The 18,302-nt window shown below is 52.2% G+C and overlaps 1 protein-coding gene across 1 annotated transcript in view; it reads right to left on the minus strand.

Moving 5' to 3' along the window:
- The window catches only part of GALNT16 (polypeptide N-acetylgalactosaminyltransferase 16), an 81,205-nt gene extending 64,931 nt beyond the window's left edge, over nucleotides 1-16,274 (minus strand). Inside the window, exon 1 of the mRNA XM_075502928.1 lies at nucleotides 15,693-16,274. Coding sequence (XP_075359043.1) covers nucleotides 15,693-15,902 — 210 coding nt within the window. The 5' untranslated portion in view covers nucleotides 15,903-16,274. The remainder of the gene's footprint in view (nucleotides 1-15,692) is intronic.
- Nucleotides 16,275-18,302: the final 2,028 nt, after the last annotated feature.

An 18,302-nucleotide genomic window follows, 5' to 3' on the forward strand; every position in this document is an offset into this window, starting at 1 on the left:
ATCTTCAAAGGAGGGGATGTGGCCAAACTCCTTCTACAGCCAGGAGCAGCCAGCTCCAGCCCAGGGGCATTGACTGCTACTCTATAATCCCAGCATCCTTAGGTAATCTTTCCTCCTGGTTTCGGACCCTGAGCATTCCATCTGGCTCAATACAGACTAAAACCACAGCGTTGTGCATCCTGCATGTTATATTGTCAACCTATTTAACAAGATGGAGGGAAGGAAGAGCTATCGGAGGGTTTCTGTACCTCCCCAAACAAGCAAGAGGCTCCAAGAGATAGCGTGGGCCATTACTACAGGAAGCAGTCAGCATCTGCAGGGAGGCTGCCTGGATGATACAGTTATTTTAGCATCTCCACTTTCTGTGACTGACGCAAACAACACCATATGTGTAAAGAGGAAATACAAAAAAGCCCCTCTTTTTTCCTAATAAACTCAAATAGCTGAAACAACGAGGTAAGACAGACAATATTAAGATTCCTCATTTCAGCAGACATTCAAATGTTTTAAATGTATTTGAATACTTCCACACCCACCCTACACTAGGAGCATATACTAAAGACAAAAGTTGTGCACCCCAGGCTTCTTCATACGTCTTTCTCATCCGCAGGGAACATGAAGGAAGCTCCTCCAAGTTCATGGTAAGCTAGTTGAGCAAACCAAGGAGCATATTGCTGTTCACCTTCACACTCTCAGAAATGCACCAAATCAATTTAATTAAAAGCTAAGAGAGATGTTTTTTTGATTTAACAGGGTTTTGAGAAATGCACAGCGACAAGTTCTTTTAGGTCAACACCTACCAAAGCACAGTATAAACACCTTTCTCCTTGCCAGATTTGGTGTCTATCTGGAGGACAGATAGCTGAGCTGCCCTCTAAATGACATTGAAGACATTCCCACGCAGTTGTCTTTCACACGTGCTTTGGTACTGCTGGAGGTACTGAACTTGCAAGGAGAATTGCAAAGAGTTCTTCTGGAAGCACAGCCTACAGGGAGCCTGAGCAGCCCTACCAAACAGGTGGGGATTCTCCACTCACCCTTCTCAGGAGCAAAGGTATTTCCTTTACATCATCAGGGTTTTCAGTCTATTTTGGCCATTCTTTCCCCCTCAAGTAACTCCAAATAGCCTGTTTCTGCTTACAGTGCAGATCCGCTCTGAAGAACCAATACTGTCCCAATCCCCTAGTGCTGTATGGAGACGTTCAAGAAGCAATAGCAGGTATATGTCAAACAGGACGGACTTCCCTAGAGACTTAGAGTTGCTTGTGGCTGTTAGGAGCCATCTTGAGGTGGCATATTGCTGCTGCCCCAGAAACATTGTTCCTCACCTCTCTGGTCAGGAGAGATGGTCTCCAGCATGCCTCGCAGAGTGGGTTATCCAGCTCAGGTACAGGCTATACCCCAGGGCCCCTCACGCCTTAGACTGCTAAGTTTCCCCTGCCTGCATTACAGAATTACTAGCAACAAATATTACCCGCCATCACTTGCCAAAACAACGGGGGTAAAGGCTTAGTCATCCATTTGTAACTTTTCATCATCCAACTGATGTTGTCCAGACTGCTAGAGTCTGAACTAGTCACCTACCCCTTCTCGACATCCGCAGCAGTGGATGTCCTACATTCAGACCCCTATTTTGGGGGGAAATGAGTACAACTAGCTGAATTCATCCTTGTAAAATTCTGCTCCTACAAAAGTAGATGCTGCTGCTTGTGTTTGCATTTGACTATTAATAACTTGAGGCAAAAAGGCCATATGCCCAGTCAGATGGTATTGCCCGATACAACTTGTGCCACGTGCCACCGGACAGCAATATAAGCGTCTCAGCATGCAGGAACTCGCATTGCTGTTATCTATCTGCTTTAAGAACTTGGTAGCAAGACAAAAAACGAATACATACTACAAATGCCAGGAGCATATTCCCAGATGCAGACACTCTTTTTTCTGCAGAGAGAATGATTAAAGTGTGTATGGTGTATTTTTTCCCCCAAGAAGAGCAAATCACACAGCCTACTGGTCTGAGCACAGAACTAGAATCCAGACACTGGTCACAGATGTCAGTCGGCATTAAAAACAACATAACATGGGGAACCTCACTTTACCCTGATTAAGTTGAGAATTTAACTCTCCAAAGACAGAGTTAAGACCGAAGAAGCAGCAACAGCCCCAAGCAGCCCCCCTGCCACGCAGGTTGCCACCACAGCCTGCTAAGGAGCGTTTGAACAGCATGCAGTATTAGGGCTGAGGTGGGAGAGCCTGAAGTCCAGCTCCCAGAGCTCAGCAAACACCCCGAGATTTATTCCTGTTCAGCCTGGGGGGGCAGTTTATCATGACAAGAAGTCATGCTGTTAAGCGGTAACAGGTTTAATGATTAACATTTGCACACACAGGAATCCTTTAGAAGCTTTTTCTAACCTGTGTCCCCGCTCCCGTTCCCCGTGGCTTATCCTCAAATGCTGCTTCTTCCCCCAAATGAACATGCAGAAAAAAAAGCACATCAAAACCTGAGCTGGCACTCAGAGTAATTGAAGGCGTTTCCTGACCTCCCCAGACACTAGCCAAATTTATTCCCCTCAAGCTATCGTAGCCCTCTCAGGTTATGCGAAGTGCCAAAGCAGTTTTTAAGTGGCCAACCCGTCACTGACCACATAGAAATTACAGAGGCTGGGGAGGTGATCCAAATTACCAAGGCGAGTGAAACCCTAACAAGAATGAGGTATGGGCAGTTACAACAGCAGCTACCACAGGACAAACTGAGTTTTAATTGTCTCTGGGTGGTAGCTTGAATCCAGTACCAAGTTCTCTGAATTCATGTTGGAACACAGTTAATATCCAAGCTGTCTTGGCTTCACTGGTGTTTTAATCAGAGTTAATAACCAGAGGTTAGCAGATCTGAATAACGAACATACCTTTTTTTTTCCTTTTTTTCTTTTCTTGCTTTCAGCAGAGAGTGAGGCTTAATCTCAGCTCTACATCAGGGACATGGGGGGAAGAACGTTTTCTCTCCCCAACCCTTTATCTTACTCATCTATGGAGGTTATTAACTCCCCGGGCCAGAGGCTGTCTTTTCCGTTCACATTTCACCTTGCACAGAAGAGCCCCCGGTCTGGATACCCAAGCACCCCTACGAGGAGGGATGCGTAGACCATCAGGAGGGACTCAGCAGCACAGGCTGTACGTGAGGTCTGGGCTAGGAGCCAGACGTACGGGAGATCTCAGGCTGCGTAACTTTGATGCGCAAATCACTCCGAAAAGGATGGCATGAAAAGGTAACTCCAGGCAGGCTTGTGGCAGCCCCTAACAGTTTATTATTCAACAAGTCGCCCTGCCTCGCTCTCCCATCCCAGTAGAGCCTCAAAACAAGTCCCTCATGTACAGAGTCTGCTAGGGAGAGACACATCCAGCTGTGAGCCGGTCTGTGTGCTCCCCCGGCGTACCGAGTTACAGCCAGGGCAGGGGAAAGGCTGGCAGCTGCCAGAGCCGGCTGAGTTTTCATAGAGCACAGCTTCTCCCCCTGTCTCTCCTTTTGCACCTGAACCCTAAGCACACTGCCAACACTCACCCAGCTCTTGCCAAGCAGACCCCGGTCACGGCTGGAGCCACCCCGATCGCGACCCAGCGCAGATCTGAACCCTGCGTTGCAGAGGTGCTGAGGCCACCCCAGGCTAAGCAGCATCTGACTCCCAAAGGGCCACCAACTGATAGGCAATGACCAAAATTAATCTAAATTTACCCACATCAGATATGGGACAATGATATGGGAATTTACCTTGGGCAGAAAAATATTAAATTGATAACTTAAAGCAAATTCTGATCTAGATAGATAGAAATATTTTCCATTCAGATTCAACTGACCTACTCAAGACTGGAAAGACATGAATTGCCTTTAATGATTCAAAGTAACCTTCTGGCAACATACTTCGTGGCTGTCCTTGCCACAGAGAATGGCATGGACCACAATTAAAGCCTCACACAGGGCCAGCAAGTTAAATATAGCAGTGGGAGGTGTATTTCTAGTGGAATTATAAAAGCATTAATAGAAAATTAGACAAAATTGATAATGTAACGTGGATCTTCAAAATTTATTTAGTCTTTATGAATCTGTCACAAGACTCAGTTTAGCAAATTCCTGGACATTTAATAAATGCTGTGCACTGCATTATTTCCTGATTTCTTAGATTCATTGCTATATAAACGAGGGAGTTCAAATGGCCACCGTGCATTTCTGCTTTCTAACACTTTGAAGGATTCTTCCATGGTGAATAGCACCACTCACCCATCCCGCCAAAAAAAGGCGAGACATTTCATTTAAACTTTAGATGTTACAGTTTTGGATTCTGCTGAAGCCCAGCTGAAGGAACCAAGTGCATCTGCATTCTGGGTTTTCTGAACATGCAACCCACGGGCAGCAACCAGTTCCTTTTGCGCATTCGTGAGCTGGGGAACTAGAATAACACCTTACAGGGCTCCTGAGGTACAGGAGGCACAGAAGAATAACAAGGGGAACCCTGCATACACCCAGCTCCCGTCAGCACTCTCCTCTCCTGCAGCTGTGGCTCCTGCCCAGCTGACTGCCAGGAGTCCCTGCTCCTGCATACCAGGCGATCTGGGGACACGGACTAACGCCAGCGTGTCAGGGAGCTGCCACAGCTCAGAAGGTCACAGAGCATCCCGTGCAGACCCTGCAAGAAGGCAGGCGCAAAAGGTTAGGGAGAATTTTTTCATGCCTTCTTCAGTGCTTGCAGTGATGCTCATAACTGTTTATCCATTCCTGCTCCTTCTTTATGACGCCTCTTAAGAGGTACTGGGGAAAGGCAGAAGAAAGATACAGAGTATTCCAATCTCCTTTAAGCTCAATGCGACAATTATAATCCTCTAACTAAAAAGGAAGAGGAGGAAAAATGAGATGGGCTGTGACAGGTTGGGAGGACTAAATCCCCATTAACTAGGGCACCAAGATTTAAAGGGCTCAGCTTTGCACATATCATACGCCTCTAACAAGGTCCCCGCAGTACACTGTCCCTGCCAATTCCTCTGTGAGAAAGTGCGCGTTGGTGAGACCCAGTGCCCCAAGGATGCTGGCAGTGGGCGAGAGGACTCTACTGCCAGGGCATTGCCATGCTGAGACCAGCGTGTCCAAAACCATGGGGTGGCAGGAGCACCCAGGTAGCCCCCCTGATTCACAGGTGCAAGGGGCAGCAAAGGTCAGCGTGGTACCCAGCACACAGGGCTGAGCTGCACAATTAATGCCTGAACAGCAGCAGAAAGGAGAACACACCAAATAACCTATTTCTCATATTAGCCCACCAAGCACAGTCATTTATATCACCCCACGTTTCCCTTCAACTCCAGCACATCTTTCATGAAGGTGCGGCTTTGCGCCTAAGAAAATTAATGAGTAAATAATTTACAATTAATATTTTTTTTTAATAATGTTGTAAGCAAAGTGATGCAAGCAGATCAGCAGATTTCCCCTACTACCCGATGTGACTCAATCTGTATCCTGCGCTGTAAGGACTGCGTTGTTTACTTTCACTGTAAACCACCTCCTCCTGGCTCGCCTAACATGTAGCATGAGATTTGTGTCTGTTCGAGAACCTGACCCGAGCCAGCAGTCCATCTGCTGACTTAAAACCCTTCTGCGCTTGGCCAAAGGGAGCTTTGATAGGTGCTTGGGCAACCTCTCCGAGGCCAGACCTCACTTGACCACATCTCATCACTGCCTGACCTGACAGACCCTCTGTGATGACCACAGCTAGTTCTGAAGGAACACTGATTTCCCAGCCCTTCCCAAAATTTCTTTGGGATTGCCCAGCCAGTGTGGTCCAGTCTTCCCAGCACAGACTGGAAACGCCCCACAGGGCTGCTCAGCTAGCGGACACGGCCCAGCAATGGGGCATCCCAGGGCACGGCACAACCAGACTTAGACCACCCAAACGCAGAGGATGCAAACAGACCCAAGTTTTCTCAGATTTGCTCCAACAGATTTTTTGAAAGTGTTACCTCATTGCAGAGCATCCATCCTTCTGCTGCCAACCCCAGCTCAGCATAAACACCGCATTGCACTCCGAGCGAGGGGAGAAACATGACTGTGCTCACCCCAACCTGCATCTGGTACTGCCAGGGGAGCCGGCTCTGCTGTTCCCGAACACAAAACCAGGAGTCTTAGCATCACAGAAGCAAGTGTAGCACCAGCGGGGATGTGGCAACGCAGCGTCCCTATGCCAGGGACAGGATTATGCCCTACCTGTTTGTCACTGCCCCTGTCAACCTGCCCAGAGATCCCTTTGGGAGGCTGTGCCCTACTTTTAGGTGTAAAACAGGTACTTCAGCCAAATTGAGACATCCCAGAAAGTCAGGAAACACATACAGCTTATTCCAGCAGCAGCCTGGTGTAGCTGGTAATTCCTACCATGCAACTAGATCCAAAATGTCTCCCAGAAAGGTACAAAGAAAAAAAACAACCCAAAACAACAATACATACATAGTATAGCACTTGGGAATTACAGCATGATCACATCACTGAGCAACAGGAGTCTGTAGTGAGCACTTGCAACATTCACATTTCCTAACTCCAATAACTTTACTATTAATTTGTACAATTTAAAATTAGTTTGGAAAACTACATAGGGAGCACAGAATTTTTTTAACTTCATTGTGTGGATGTGATGGCTCCCATTTGCACTGCTACTGTATCCCTGTTCCCATGCTCGGAGACTAACTCGCCAGTTACCCGAGGAGCTGCACTGCTTTTTGCAGCTCTTACATGCTCTTCCTCATTTATTAGGTTTTTTACTGCGTACTTAATACCAAAAGGCACAAAGGTACAGCATGGCATTACTGAGCATGACACTCTGGCACCAAATACTTTGTTCGGGGCACTCGGCATGTGAGCAGATGGAAAGCATCAGTGTTTTCCAATTTTGTCCTGCAGGAAGACTTTTTCAGAGAACCTCTGAAGACACCTTCATTGGGTAAGAGCACTTTTCCAGCCAAGAGCCGGCTGTTTCGGGGTTCAGCCTGTCCAAAATAAAAAAGTCAAGAAAAATATTCCTATTTTCTTTCCTCCTGGGCCCACAAAATGGCTGATGCAGGTTTCAGCACAGTTGCTTTTTCTCTCTCTGCTACTTTAAAACAAAGCCTCCTCACAAGGACCACATTTCAGCTTAAAAGATGAAACATTTGGAAAGTGGGAGAAAGACAACAAGAGGTTAAAGTAGATAATTTTCTGCAGCTTTCGCCAAGCGTCATCAGTGCCCGTGCTATAACAGGGTCAGAAGTTGGAGCATTAACCCAGCCTGACCATGGCAGCCTTGAAGCCTGGACTGCAAAGTCAACCCTGTACCTCCGTCATGACAGGACGACCAACCAAGCATCATCAGACTGGCTAAGACAGCCTCCCTGCCCAGGGCGGCCCCACGCAGCAGCCTCGTTCACGTCCCGGGGCAGCACGGAGCTGAGACGCCGACAGTGCTGCTGGACCTCCACTGCCACCGCAGAAGGAGCTGGGGCAGGTCTCTGCAAGGGCGATGCCCCTGAAGTGGCTCCAAAGAGAGCACGCAGCTGCCTGTCAAAAACTCAGGCTCTACCGACACTGAGAAATTACCCATACGCTCAAAGCACATCACAACATGGGCAATTTCTCTGCAAAGATGGGGCCCAAGAGACCACTTTTTTTGTTTTTTTTTTTTAATGTACTCCTATATATCTCACTGTCTCCACAGCCACAAGCACAATTTGGACCTGGAAATCTGATGAGGACAGTCCAGCTCCTCTCCTTTATCACTTTTATTAGTTGCAGGAATATGCGCTTATAAAAATACAGTGAAAGACAGCAGCAAGTAGGACACGGCCTTCCCTCATAAATCCTGTTGTTCAGCACACAGAGCTCACCGTGCTGCACCTTTAACGCCTTCCTCTTGCAGCAGATCGTCCCTGACCTGCTGCATTTCTGCTAATACCCTTCTTGGTTCAAATGTGAACCAAGTAGGAGCCTTGGTACAAAGGCTGAACTCAACCAAATGTTTTGCTAAGGTTATCTCATCTCCAGCCCTTTACAAAACTTGCAAGCTAAGCCTCCAAAAAGCCCTGTGAAGCAGATAAAAATCTCAATTTTAGACTTTGGGGAAACTGAGGCACGGAAGACTGTAAGGAGGATGAGCTTGCAGCTCAGTCAGTAAGCCAGCTCGGCTCTTAGTCCATGGGTCTCGCTTTAGTTATGTCTTTACCTTAATGCGATAGTAAGGGATGTGTTGTGGATCACGGCCTCTGCACTGGGCACCGTACAGGCAAAACAGCAGCGACAACCGACACGACGAGCCCCAAAGAGCTACAACCCTAACTACAGGAGCTGGCAGACAGGGCTGGAGGAGCACAGGGGAGCAGCCTTCACCACCGACACAGGAAAAAGAGAACGAGGTCCTGGGACTGTCACTGAGATGCCGTGGGATGGGAATAACCAGCTGGCACCCTAGGGAGAGCCAAGGAAGAGCAGGAGATCCCACCCAGCCATGCTCTGCGCCGGGGCTTTCCCTGCAGAGGGGGGCGATGCACGGCACAGGGGAGCCAGGGTCCCCCGCTGACCCACGTGCTTCATCCCCAGCACGTTCGCCTCTATTTCATTGCCTTTGTGCTACGCTCCAGGTTTTTCTGCAGGAATAATTATGTCATTTTCCAGTGCTCCAACACGAGCAGCCCCAGTTCGCTGCCACTGAAACAAAACCGGATCCTCTCCTCTTGCCTTTCAAGTGACTCCCGACCTGCCCGCCTCGGGATGAAGCGCCTGGGCCAAGTTTCACTCACGGCAAACAGCGACCTGAGATGTCTCTCAAAGCCTTCTGTTTCCAGCAAACACTGCTAAATTTTTAGTAAATCTTGAGGTTTGCTAGGGCATTTTTGTAAATACAAAGACAAACCTTAACTGGGGAAGCAGCTGCATACTGAAAGAACGCTTCAGCTCGCTAAAACTTGCAGCTGCTTCACCCACGTATTTAATGGAAAGGCTCTGGTAAAAGATGATCTTCAGGAGGTCTGCGTTTCACTCCCCCCACACCTCTACACACCGTCCCAGGCTGCCCAGATGGCCGCGCTCCCCGAGCCCCAGACCACGCTAGAGCTGCCTCGTCGCTTTGATTAATAATTAAGGCCAGTGCTTCCAACTGGATTTTGTTAATATTATTATTGTGAACCATTTCTTTTATTTTTATTTTTTAATGTGCCACATGGGCCACTGGGATAAATTAAATATAAAATCATTTTCTGCCATTTAGGCAAATGGCATTCATTCCCACATTTTTAAAACATAAACACCGTAAATAAAATATTAAGCTGTCGAACTGTCACTGAATCTTCCTCCTGCGGTAATACCCCTGGAGAAATAGTTACCAAGTCATCCTTTCCCAGGGAGCTGGCACAAGCCCCTCATCTGGCATTATAAGAGAGATCCCACAGAGATCCAAAAAAATCAAGAGTGTTGCAGGGGTCTGGCCACAGTAGGAACAGCTGCCACAAAACCCCAAGCGTTAAGGGCCACCCCCCCCCCCACCTTAAAATTAACTGGGAAGAGCAGAGGCCATATAGGTGCCGGGCAGAGCCGGGCGGGTGCTGGATTTTGGCAGGGGAACGGGCCAGGCTGAACGGCACAGTCAAACCCAGCACTTGGAGGGGCACCCTCCCCCTGCAAAAGCATCGGCACTACGGCCTGCAGCTTCTTTCCCCCTGCAAAAGCATCGGCACTACGGCCTGCAGCTTCCTTTCCATTGCGTTTCCAGCACCCCAGATGTTTGCAGAGCCACAGGGAGCAGAGCTGCTCTGCAGGCTGGCACGATGGAGAGCACAAGTCCCCTTCGCTTTTCGCTTAACTTGAAGGGAAGATATTTTACAAAAATAGGAGCATTTCATAAGCTGTTGAATGTGGTGACTTTGCCGGCTTGCTCACCATGCCTCCCCGGGCTCGGGTTCCTGCTGCCTGCAGCTGAGGTGCTCTGGCTTACAGGCAGCGCAGCAGCCTTGGGGAGACCATCCCACCTCACGGAGACCATCCCGCCTTGGGGAGACCATCCCGCCTCGCGGAGACCATCCCGCCTTGGGGAGACCGTCCCTCCTTGGGGAGACCGTCCCGCCTTGGGGAGACCGTCCCGCCTCCTGTGCTGTGTTCACGTGTGTGCAAACTGACACGTGGTCGCCTAGCATAAGAGCAGAAAGAAACCTATATAGCCATATTCCTGATCTTTGCCCCCAAAGGCAGGAGACTCAAGAGTGAGCAACCTGGTAAGAGTCAAACAGTAAGGGAATCACCGCTTTCCACCGCTGCAAGAGGCTGCTGAAATGAGCTGTGGCACCTCATTAAATATTAGGCCTTCTCTCTCCACGGCACAGCAGGACATGAAATCAAACCTGTACTTCATGAGCCTGATAATATGCCAATGCAAGGAATTAGTGCTCTTCCCCCTCTTGTTGTTTTATTTTATTTTTTTATTTAGGATCCACCTCAGTTCCCAGAGTTACATTCCTGCGGCTACAAGACCTGCCTCCAGGCAGGCACACATGTGGGAGCCCTGTGGGATACAACTCCCTGAAAAATGGTATCACTTATCGATCCACGAAAGCTTCAGCTTATCCCAGTTGTGAGGGAAACAGCATCCCCTGCAAGCTGCGCACAGAGGCAACGTGATGAATGGACGGGAATAAAATCATTCACGAACGAATGGTGAACATCAGCCGGCACCTGCTCTGCGGGATTCAGATACCCACAGCCAAAGTGCAACAACCCCGTTACAGGTTGCTCCAGGTGCAGGAGAAGACAAATGCAGCAGAGTGCACTGTTTGGCCAAGTTAAGTCTACCAAGGTCTGAAGAACATAACATCAGGGTAGTCTTACATGCTGGCAAATACGAGTGTGGCTGAAGTCGCCAGTCCAGATACTCAGAGAACCAGGTAAACCGCAGCCACTGCCTATTTTCTGGCTACACAAGAGGGGAAAAGTCAAACAATTGACATCTTTCCTTGCCAACTTGCTCGATGCTGCAGACACCTCCTGTTCTCAGCAGTGCGTCCCAGAGAAGTCTCCCGCTCGCTGTCTCTCAACAGGCAGGTGACTTTCAGTTCAGCAATGTTTCAGAGAATTCGGAAATCCTTTGCTACAAGGGAAAAGGATGCCTTGATCGTCATCTCCCCAGTGCTCATTTTACGCGTCTGAGCACAGAGGTGGGGAGCAGCCAGGAGAGCTGAGCCCAGGCAACCCGAGCCAGTATGCCAATACACGGTCTCTCCACTGCCAAACAGGCTCTAGTGGGGTCACAGAGAAGCTACGCAGCTCACAAAAGTTGGCAGGACAAAGATAAGGGACGACATACCTGCTCCAAAGAGAAACTGCGCACCAGTCTAACATGACCCAGAGCATTTAACTAACGATATTCTTCTGTCTCCACCTTTCAGGCACATTGCTGCTCTTCTACCACCCCAGAGAAGTCAGCAAGCTGGAGAAGCCCAAGGGCAGCCTCACATCCAGCTTTTGACTGGGAAATCACCAGTCTCCCAGTCTGGGACTGGGACTCCCCATCCTCAGCATACACAGACAGCCAACAGCAAAATTCCTCTTTCAGAGCTACCTACCAGCCACCCCCCTGGCTACCGAGCTTTGCCCACGCGACAGCGATGGCCTTGCTCTCTTCAGTGGGACACGGGTATGCCGGGTGAGCTTCCCACACTGCAATCTTTAGAGGCGGGAGGACAGAGTCCTGGGGTCTGTCCATCAGCGCCATGCTAAAGCAGACGAGCAGCACATGGTGAATGATTAACCGCCCGAACGTAGTGTGTAAATGATGCCAAAGTCCCTCCAAAAGACACATTGCACAGCTTCTGCCTCTGGGAAATTTCCAAGGAGCAGGAGGCAACCTCCTGCCTGGGAAGGACAGAAAAGAGCCCAGGGAAGAAGTCCACCCTCCAGAAACACCCAACACACAAACCAGCTGCCAGAGGTCTCAGGGCTCCTCCTAATTGATATGAAACTATGCCGTGCTCCAGAGAAAAAAATGCATTCGTAGGTCTGTGGCACTCACTCATGTTTCTGCCCTCCGTGGCGGGTGGAAGGGGCAGCGTGCAGGGGCTCGCCATGCCACTGAGTCAGCCCTGCCCTTCACCAATTTCTGCATTTTTATTTCAAGCATCTGTAGGACCTGTTTGGGGAGAGGCTATTGCAGAGAGCCCACATGTCAAGATTTCTGGATATAAAGCAGGGATCTGGAGGATCATTATTCATGCACAAGCTATTTCTGGGACACTGATCTCTGACAGCCCTCCCTCTCCCCCCCCTCCCCAGCTTTAATATTCAAAGATTTCCCTTGCTGACTCCAGGAGTCAGACATCTAGATTTTAAGTTTAAAGTTGTGCTAATAAACATGAGGTCAACAAATAACAAGCCAGTTTCAAGCTGAGACTTGCAATTGACTATAGTTTTTACCTGAGGTGATTTTTATTCTTCACATTAGGAGAGAATAAGGAAGAAAACCACAAGCTCAGAAAGCACGTCCATTTTTAAAACCCATGCAATTCACATTCATTTGCCCAGGATTTGAAATGTCACCGCATAGATGCAAGAGCAGAACTCTTGGACTCGCTCACCCAAAAGACAAGATTTTTTCTTTTTCCCAGACAGAAAAGCAGCCAATTTTAAAAAATATTTTCCAGAGACCCATAAGTCACATGAGTCACCCTTACGTGCAGATGAGCCCAAACCTGAACTCCAACACCATCACTCATGCAGAGCAGAGGAAACCAAAAGCTGGATGAAAACGGGCAGCTTGTCTCAGTGGCTCTGCAGAAGGCCAAGGGACTCGAGAAGCATGTGGAGTATAGGCACACCTCTGCTTACACAAGACTGCCATTATTTTTTAAGTCAAGTAATTTAACTTCACAGGGAATTAACTCAGGGTTGAGGGCTCTGCACTGCAGAAGGACAGCCACTTCTCTCCATTCATCATTTCTCCAGCGGGGTGGTTGAAATGGCACGTTTTCCGTGCTGGCTGGGAGAGGGTAGCGGGCAGTGCCGCAGCCTGCACGCCATGCACCCAGCAGCCGGGGTAAGGATGCGTGCTGAGGACCACTTGCACAGCTATACCCCCTGCGTAACCAGCCCCGCAGGCTCACATCGTCGACTCAGCCCACGAGACCAACTGCTCAGACCCCCGGCTAGATGCCACCCCCTGCAAGGGGGTGCTGTCCCCAGGCCCCCGCTGACCTTCCTGCCCTGTGCTCGCCTGCAGTCGCTTCCCTGCTTCCACCCCAGGAGCGCAGGCAGAGGCCGTGACCAGGACGGCTCGTTATTCGCCTCCCATCGAAGCAAAGCCCGTCAGGGTCTCCGATAGCCCTGCCGCTGCATAGTTACAGCAGCACATATATTGCATTTTACCAGCCCGCCTCCCATGGCAGCCCACGAAACCCTTGGGAAACTGCTCTGCACGCACGAGGGGAAGCCCAGACACCACAAAATCCTCCTGTTTCCCTTCTCTATGCAAATGGATCACGGCAAGATGTGATATTTCCACCACACCTCGCTGTCAGGTGCATCAGGAGAGGGTCCTCCTTCATCCCAGCCGCTGCCTGCCAGGGGGACCAGGACTTACTTGGGGGGGCTGGCCCATCGTGGGACCCCAGTTACAGAGGGACAGGAGAGGCAAGGATGATTATTTTTCCCTGCTAGGGGATTTCAGGTGTGGAGCAGAGCTGGGATGCTTCACGTCATTCTGCGAGCAGGACCAGGTTTGGAGCGGCTCTATATGCCAGCGCTATAGCTTGTAACGACAGGCTTTGTGGTTAGCCATGAGCGCATACCGCCTCCCCCCAAACAGCAGCAATATAACAACGTGCGGCACTGCCACAGCATCCTCCTCCCGAGGATTTTAAGGTGCTTGGCAGACGATATGGATTCATGTAACCTCACAAGCCCTCTGAGAGGGAGTAAAGTAAATGCAATAAAAAAATGGAAGGGATAAGCGGGGGAACAGAGAAATAAAACTGCCAGAGCAGTATGTTCAAGCACACACAAGAAATCAGGGGCTCAGGGGCAGCTTCCCCCCGGCCACTACGGTGGAATCCGACAGGCAGCAGCACTCCAAATCCTCCGTTTGTGCAAGTCGGCCCTGGCCAGCCTGAGAGCGCTTCCCAGCACGCCCCGAAAGGCTACAGCAATAGCAGCACTCACACAGAGCTCCTCGCCTGGGAAGCACCGTATTCATCTCCACAGTCCTGCTCCATACAGGGTCTCACGGCAGAGCAGCCTGAACTGCTGGCAGCCCCCGACCCTAATGAACGGCAAAGAACGTCCTTGCTCTGCCCGAGAGCCTCAGTTTTGACTGTTGAGTTTTGGCAGCTGCCAGTGATGGCTGAGAGTCTCAGCTGAAGGGTTTCCACCCTGCTGCCCAAGGGCTGGGGCTGCTCTGACAGCGTTTTCCAAACATTCACAAGGCTTCCCAAGCACCCCCACACACACCTGCCACCCTCACTTTACAGGTGGAGAAAAGAGAGACACAGGCCACAAATCCCAGTGCTAGTCGAGGAGGGAAGCAGAGAGCCCCGGCACCCGGCCCCTGCTCTGACTCCGACCAGGCTGCTGCTTTTGTTCGCTTCCATGTGTGCGTAACCGGCTGATAAATGGATTTGCAGCCAAAGAGTGACACACAGTGCAGTTCCCGAACTGCTTCAGCTGGATCACTCCTGGGAACGGTCTTGCTGGGCCACTTTTGCTCCAGGGGCTGGTTTATTTTTTATGAAGCTATTGCCTAGAGTTGGGAGAGCTTTACTGATGCTGCTAGACAGGCTGAAGGAGGACAAACCTCCTCCATGGACAGAGCAGAAAGGTCCTCATCACCCTTAAGCGAGGAGCTTGATTGTATCACCCTACCGAGCCCACAAATACCCCGGGAGGGCAGAGTGTGGGGCTTTGAAAGCAAGTTTGAAGTGGCACATCAGAGCACCACTACCACCCCTCGGGTCAGCAAGGAGCCCCGAGGGCTCCCCAACTCCCACCCTGCCCACACCCGAGCCTGAGCCTGGCTTGCAGAGCCTGAGCCTGACTTGCAGACTGCCGTCTCTGGCTTAAACCAGGCAAAACTCGGGAGCTGCGCCCAGGTCCCCCGTTTGGCAGCGAAGCGGAGGGAGCCGAGGCAGCGGCTGGTGCCAGCTCCGCAGCCCCCCGCTGCCAGTGCCGCTCGCACCCCCCGGCCCGACGCCCAGCAGCCGGCTGGCCAGAGGAAGGGCGGGCTTGCGAGAGGTCGTGGCTCTTATCTGGTCCTGATGGGAAAAAACTGCGATCACATACCTACACGTGTCTGTACATATGTATATACACGTATGTATGCGCCTCCTGAACGCGAACCAAAAACCTTCCAGCTGTTTCACCCGCCCTTCTCCTCAGCCAAGGGCAGCCGCGCTCAGCCGGAGGAGCAGAGCCCGGCGAGCCGGCGGACACAACTCGCCAATACTTTACCCACGGCATGACTCTATTCCCCGGAGGTTTGCCCACCCTGCTCCCCGGCTGTAGCCATGGTGACAAGCACGAATGCTAAAATAAATACGAAGCAACCCGAAGGCAACGCGCAGCCCTCCTCGCCCCGCTCCCCCCGGCCCGAGGCGGCGGCTCCCCGAGCATCCTCCCCGCCGCGGCAGGGCGGGATGCGGGGCGGCGGCGCCTCACTCACGGTGAGGGGGATGGTCCTCTCCTCCCGGCGGAGCTCCCGCCGGCCGGCCGCCCTCTGCCCGCTCCGGGCGCTGCCGCTACCGCCGCCGCTGCCGGCGGACCTGCCGGCGGCCGCCGAGCGGGGCTTGTTGTCCTGCCATAAGTAGTAGAAAGTGCCCAGGATCCAGGCGACGGTCAGGATGGCGATGGCATTGGCCCTGATCCTCCTCATGCCGAGCGCCCCGGGGGAGCCTGGGAGGGAGCGCTGCCTCGACGGGCAGCGGCGGCTGCGGGAAGAAGGAGGGGAGAGGCGGCGGCGGAGCGGCGGCGCGGCGGCTCCCCCCGCACCGCTCCGGCTCCGGCTCCGGCTCCGGCTCCGGCTCCGGCCCCGGCCCCGGCTCCGGCTCCGGCCCCGGCCCCGGCCCCGCGCCGCCCAGCCGCCGCCGCCGGGTCCTAACGCCTCGCCCCCCCGCTCCGCCGCAGGGGGCGGAGGGCGCCGCGCCTCCTCCTCCTCCTCCCCCCGGCCTGGCCGGCGGGAGGAGCAGCCGGCCGGGGCTGGGCGCCGGCGCTGGCCGCTGGCCCGCGGGGCTGCCGCTGCGGGGATGCGCCCGGCGCTCCGGCTGGAGCGGGGAGGGGGTGGCGGCCCCGGGAAGGCGGGTGCTGCGGTGTGGCGGCAGGGCCTCCGTGGCGAGGCGGGGGTGACATGGGCTCAGCCCCACGAGGCAGCTGCTGGGGCGCGGTGCCACAGCAGCCCGCCCTCCTGCACCACTAGCCCGGCTCCCCGCCCTTGGTGGCCCCAGCACCGCGCGGTACTCTGCCATATAGCAGGTGGCCAGCGAGGGTGCGCCGTGGCACCCTGTGGCACACAGGGTCTAGGCACCCGCTCCGTGGAGACGGGTGCGTGCCCAGAGGCCTCTCGCGTTGAAGCCACGGGGCTGCACAGAAGCAGGTCTCTTGGGCCGACGCGACGGAGCTGCCCGAGCCCGCTCCCACGACCACCCAGCAGCCACGCACGGTGGCCCAAGGGCCGGCCGCCTGCAGAGTGCTACAGCCGTGAGGCCTTTTGGGCCCTGCAGGAGTGGAGGGCAACAGTGATACAATTCCACGTTACAGGGCATTGCCAAAGCTGTAGCGGTAAAAAGCTCACCGAATCCAGCCCCGTGGGCAGCTTAGGCAACAGACCGTCCAGCTTGTGAAACCAAGCTACACTTAGGCACAGTGCAGCTGCTGTGCAACTAGGGCTTAAGGGCGCGAGAGAGCAGGAGGAGGTACTGAGAAAACTCTACCAGTGAAGACGCGTGCTTAGAGAATGTGGGTGCCTCCGAGGCACCTGAGGAGGGGATTAGAGGATTTGAATTACAGTATGGAAAATGGCAGCAGGGCTTCTAAATGACTTTTTGCCTACCTTCCTCCTGGCCAAATCCCTCTAAATGTAATTACAACCTGCCCTGCTAAATTGTCCTTTCAGGTTTGCCTGCGCACCACTTGTTTCCTGAAGCACAGCACAGTACAAAATTAATCCGTCAGACTTGTACTGTGCTAGCACTTGGGGCAGAAAGCTATTGCTAGGACCACCGCCTCCCAGGGCTGCCGTATGGCTCCACACCAGCCTCCCTGCAAAGCACACTGCATTTCTGATGCGGAAAGGTGTTACAAAGCATCTCACATCCTCCTAGGTACCCTTCCCAATAACCCATCAACCACCCGCAGCTTCCCAGGCCGGCTGATCGCAGCCAGCGGCAAGGGGAAGTTTGAGACATTCAAGGCAAAAGCAAAGTCCTCCAAGGGGTCAACAAAAACATAATTAGTCCAAGCTGCCCAGTCCACGTCTGTCCCAGTGGTACGAGTAACCTGTGGAAGCTGGGCTCCCACTGTTTTCAGTCTCTTTATCTTTCACAGTCCTACAAAAAAAAGGGCGGCTTCTCTCCTATGTGGGTTTGGATCCAGCAGCTGCCTGGGTTGCAGAGGGACACGAAGAGAGGCAGAGGAGCTGTATCCAGGATTCAGAAAAGGGAAAGACACGGGAGAAAGATGTGTTCATGTCCCTGTGACAGCAGAGCCAGCCCCATACACTGTCTCCTCTTTCACCACTGTGCAGATCATACCAGACTTTGCTTGATTCTTTCTTAGTCTTTCCTCACCATCCTGTGAGATTGGCTACAGAAAAGCAAATCACTCAGACAGTGATGGAGAGAGGTGTGCGCGAAACAGAAAACCCTCTGCCCCAACACTTGAACTAAACAGACTCCTTCTCCTGTCTTTCCAAGCATGCTGCTTCCCCCTTGCACCGCAGCCATTCACTTCCTTCCTCCGTTGCCCTCCCTGTTAGCGCACCCTATAAGCCGCCGTGCTGTCACCATTGCCTCCCCACACCACATTTCACCACTTTCAAGCATCCTGATGGCGATCCCCACCCCACCAGCATCTCGGCCTCAGCCAAGCCTCTAATGGTTGGGAAGTCCTCTGCAAGGTCAGCCCAGCATCTCCTCTTTTCTGCTCAGAAGAAACCCAGCTCCCTGACTCTTCAGATTCAGATTCTCCAGGGACAACATCATTCTGAGCACTCTTCCCTTTCCAGCGCAGATACCACCTTCTGGGCAAAGACGCCTCGCATTTTATTCCCTGTGCAGGA

Source organism: Mycteria americana, chromosome 5 (genome assembly GCF_035582795.1).
Source record: "Mycteria americana isolate JAX WOST 10 ecotype Jacksonville Zoo and Gardens chromosome 5, USCA_MyAme_1.0, whole genome shotgun sequence".
Taxonomy (NCBI): Eukaryota; Metazoa; Chordata; class Aves; order Ciconiiformes; family Ciconiidae; genus Mycteria; species Mycteria americana.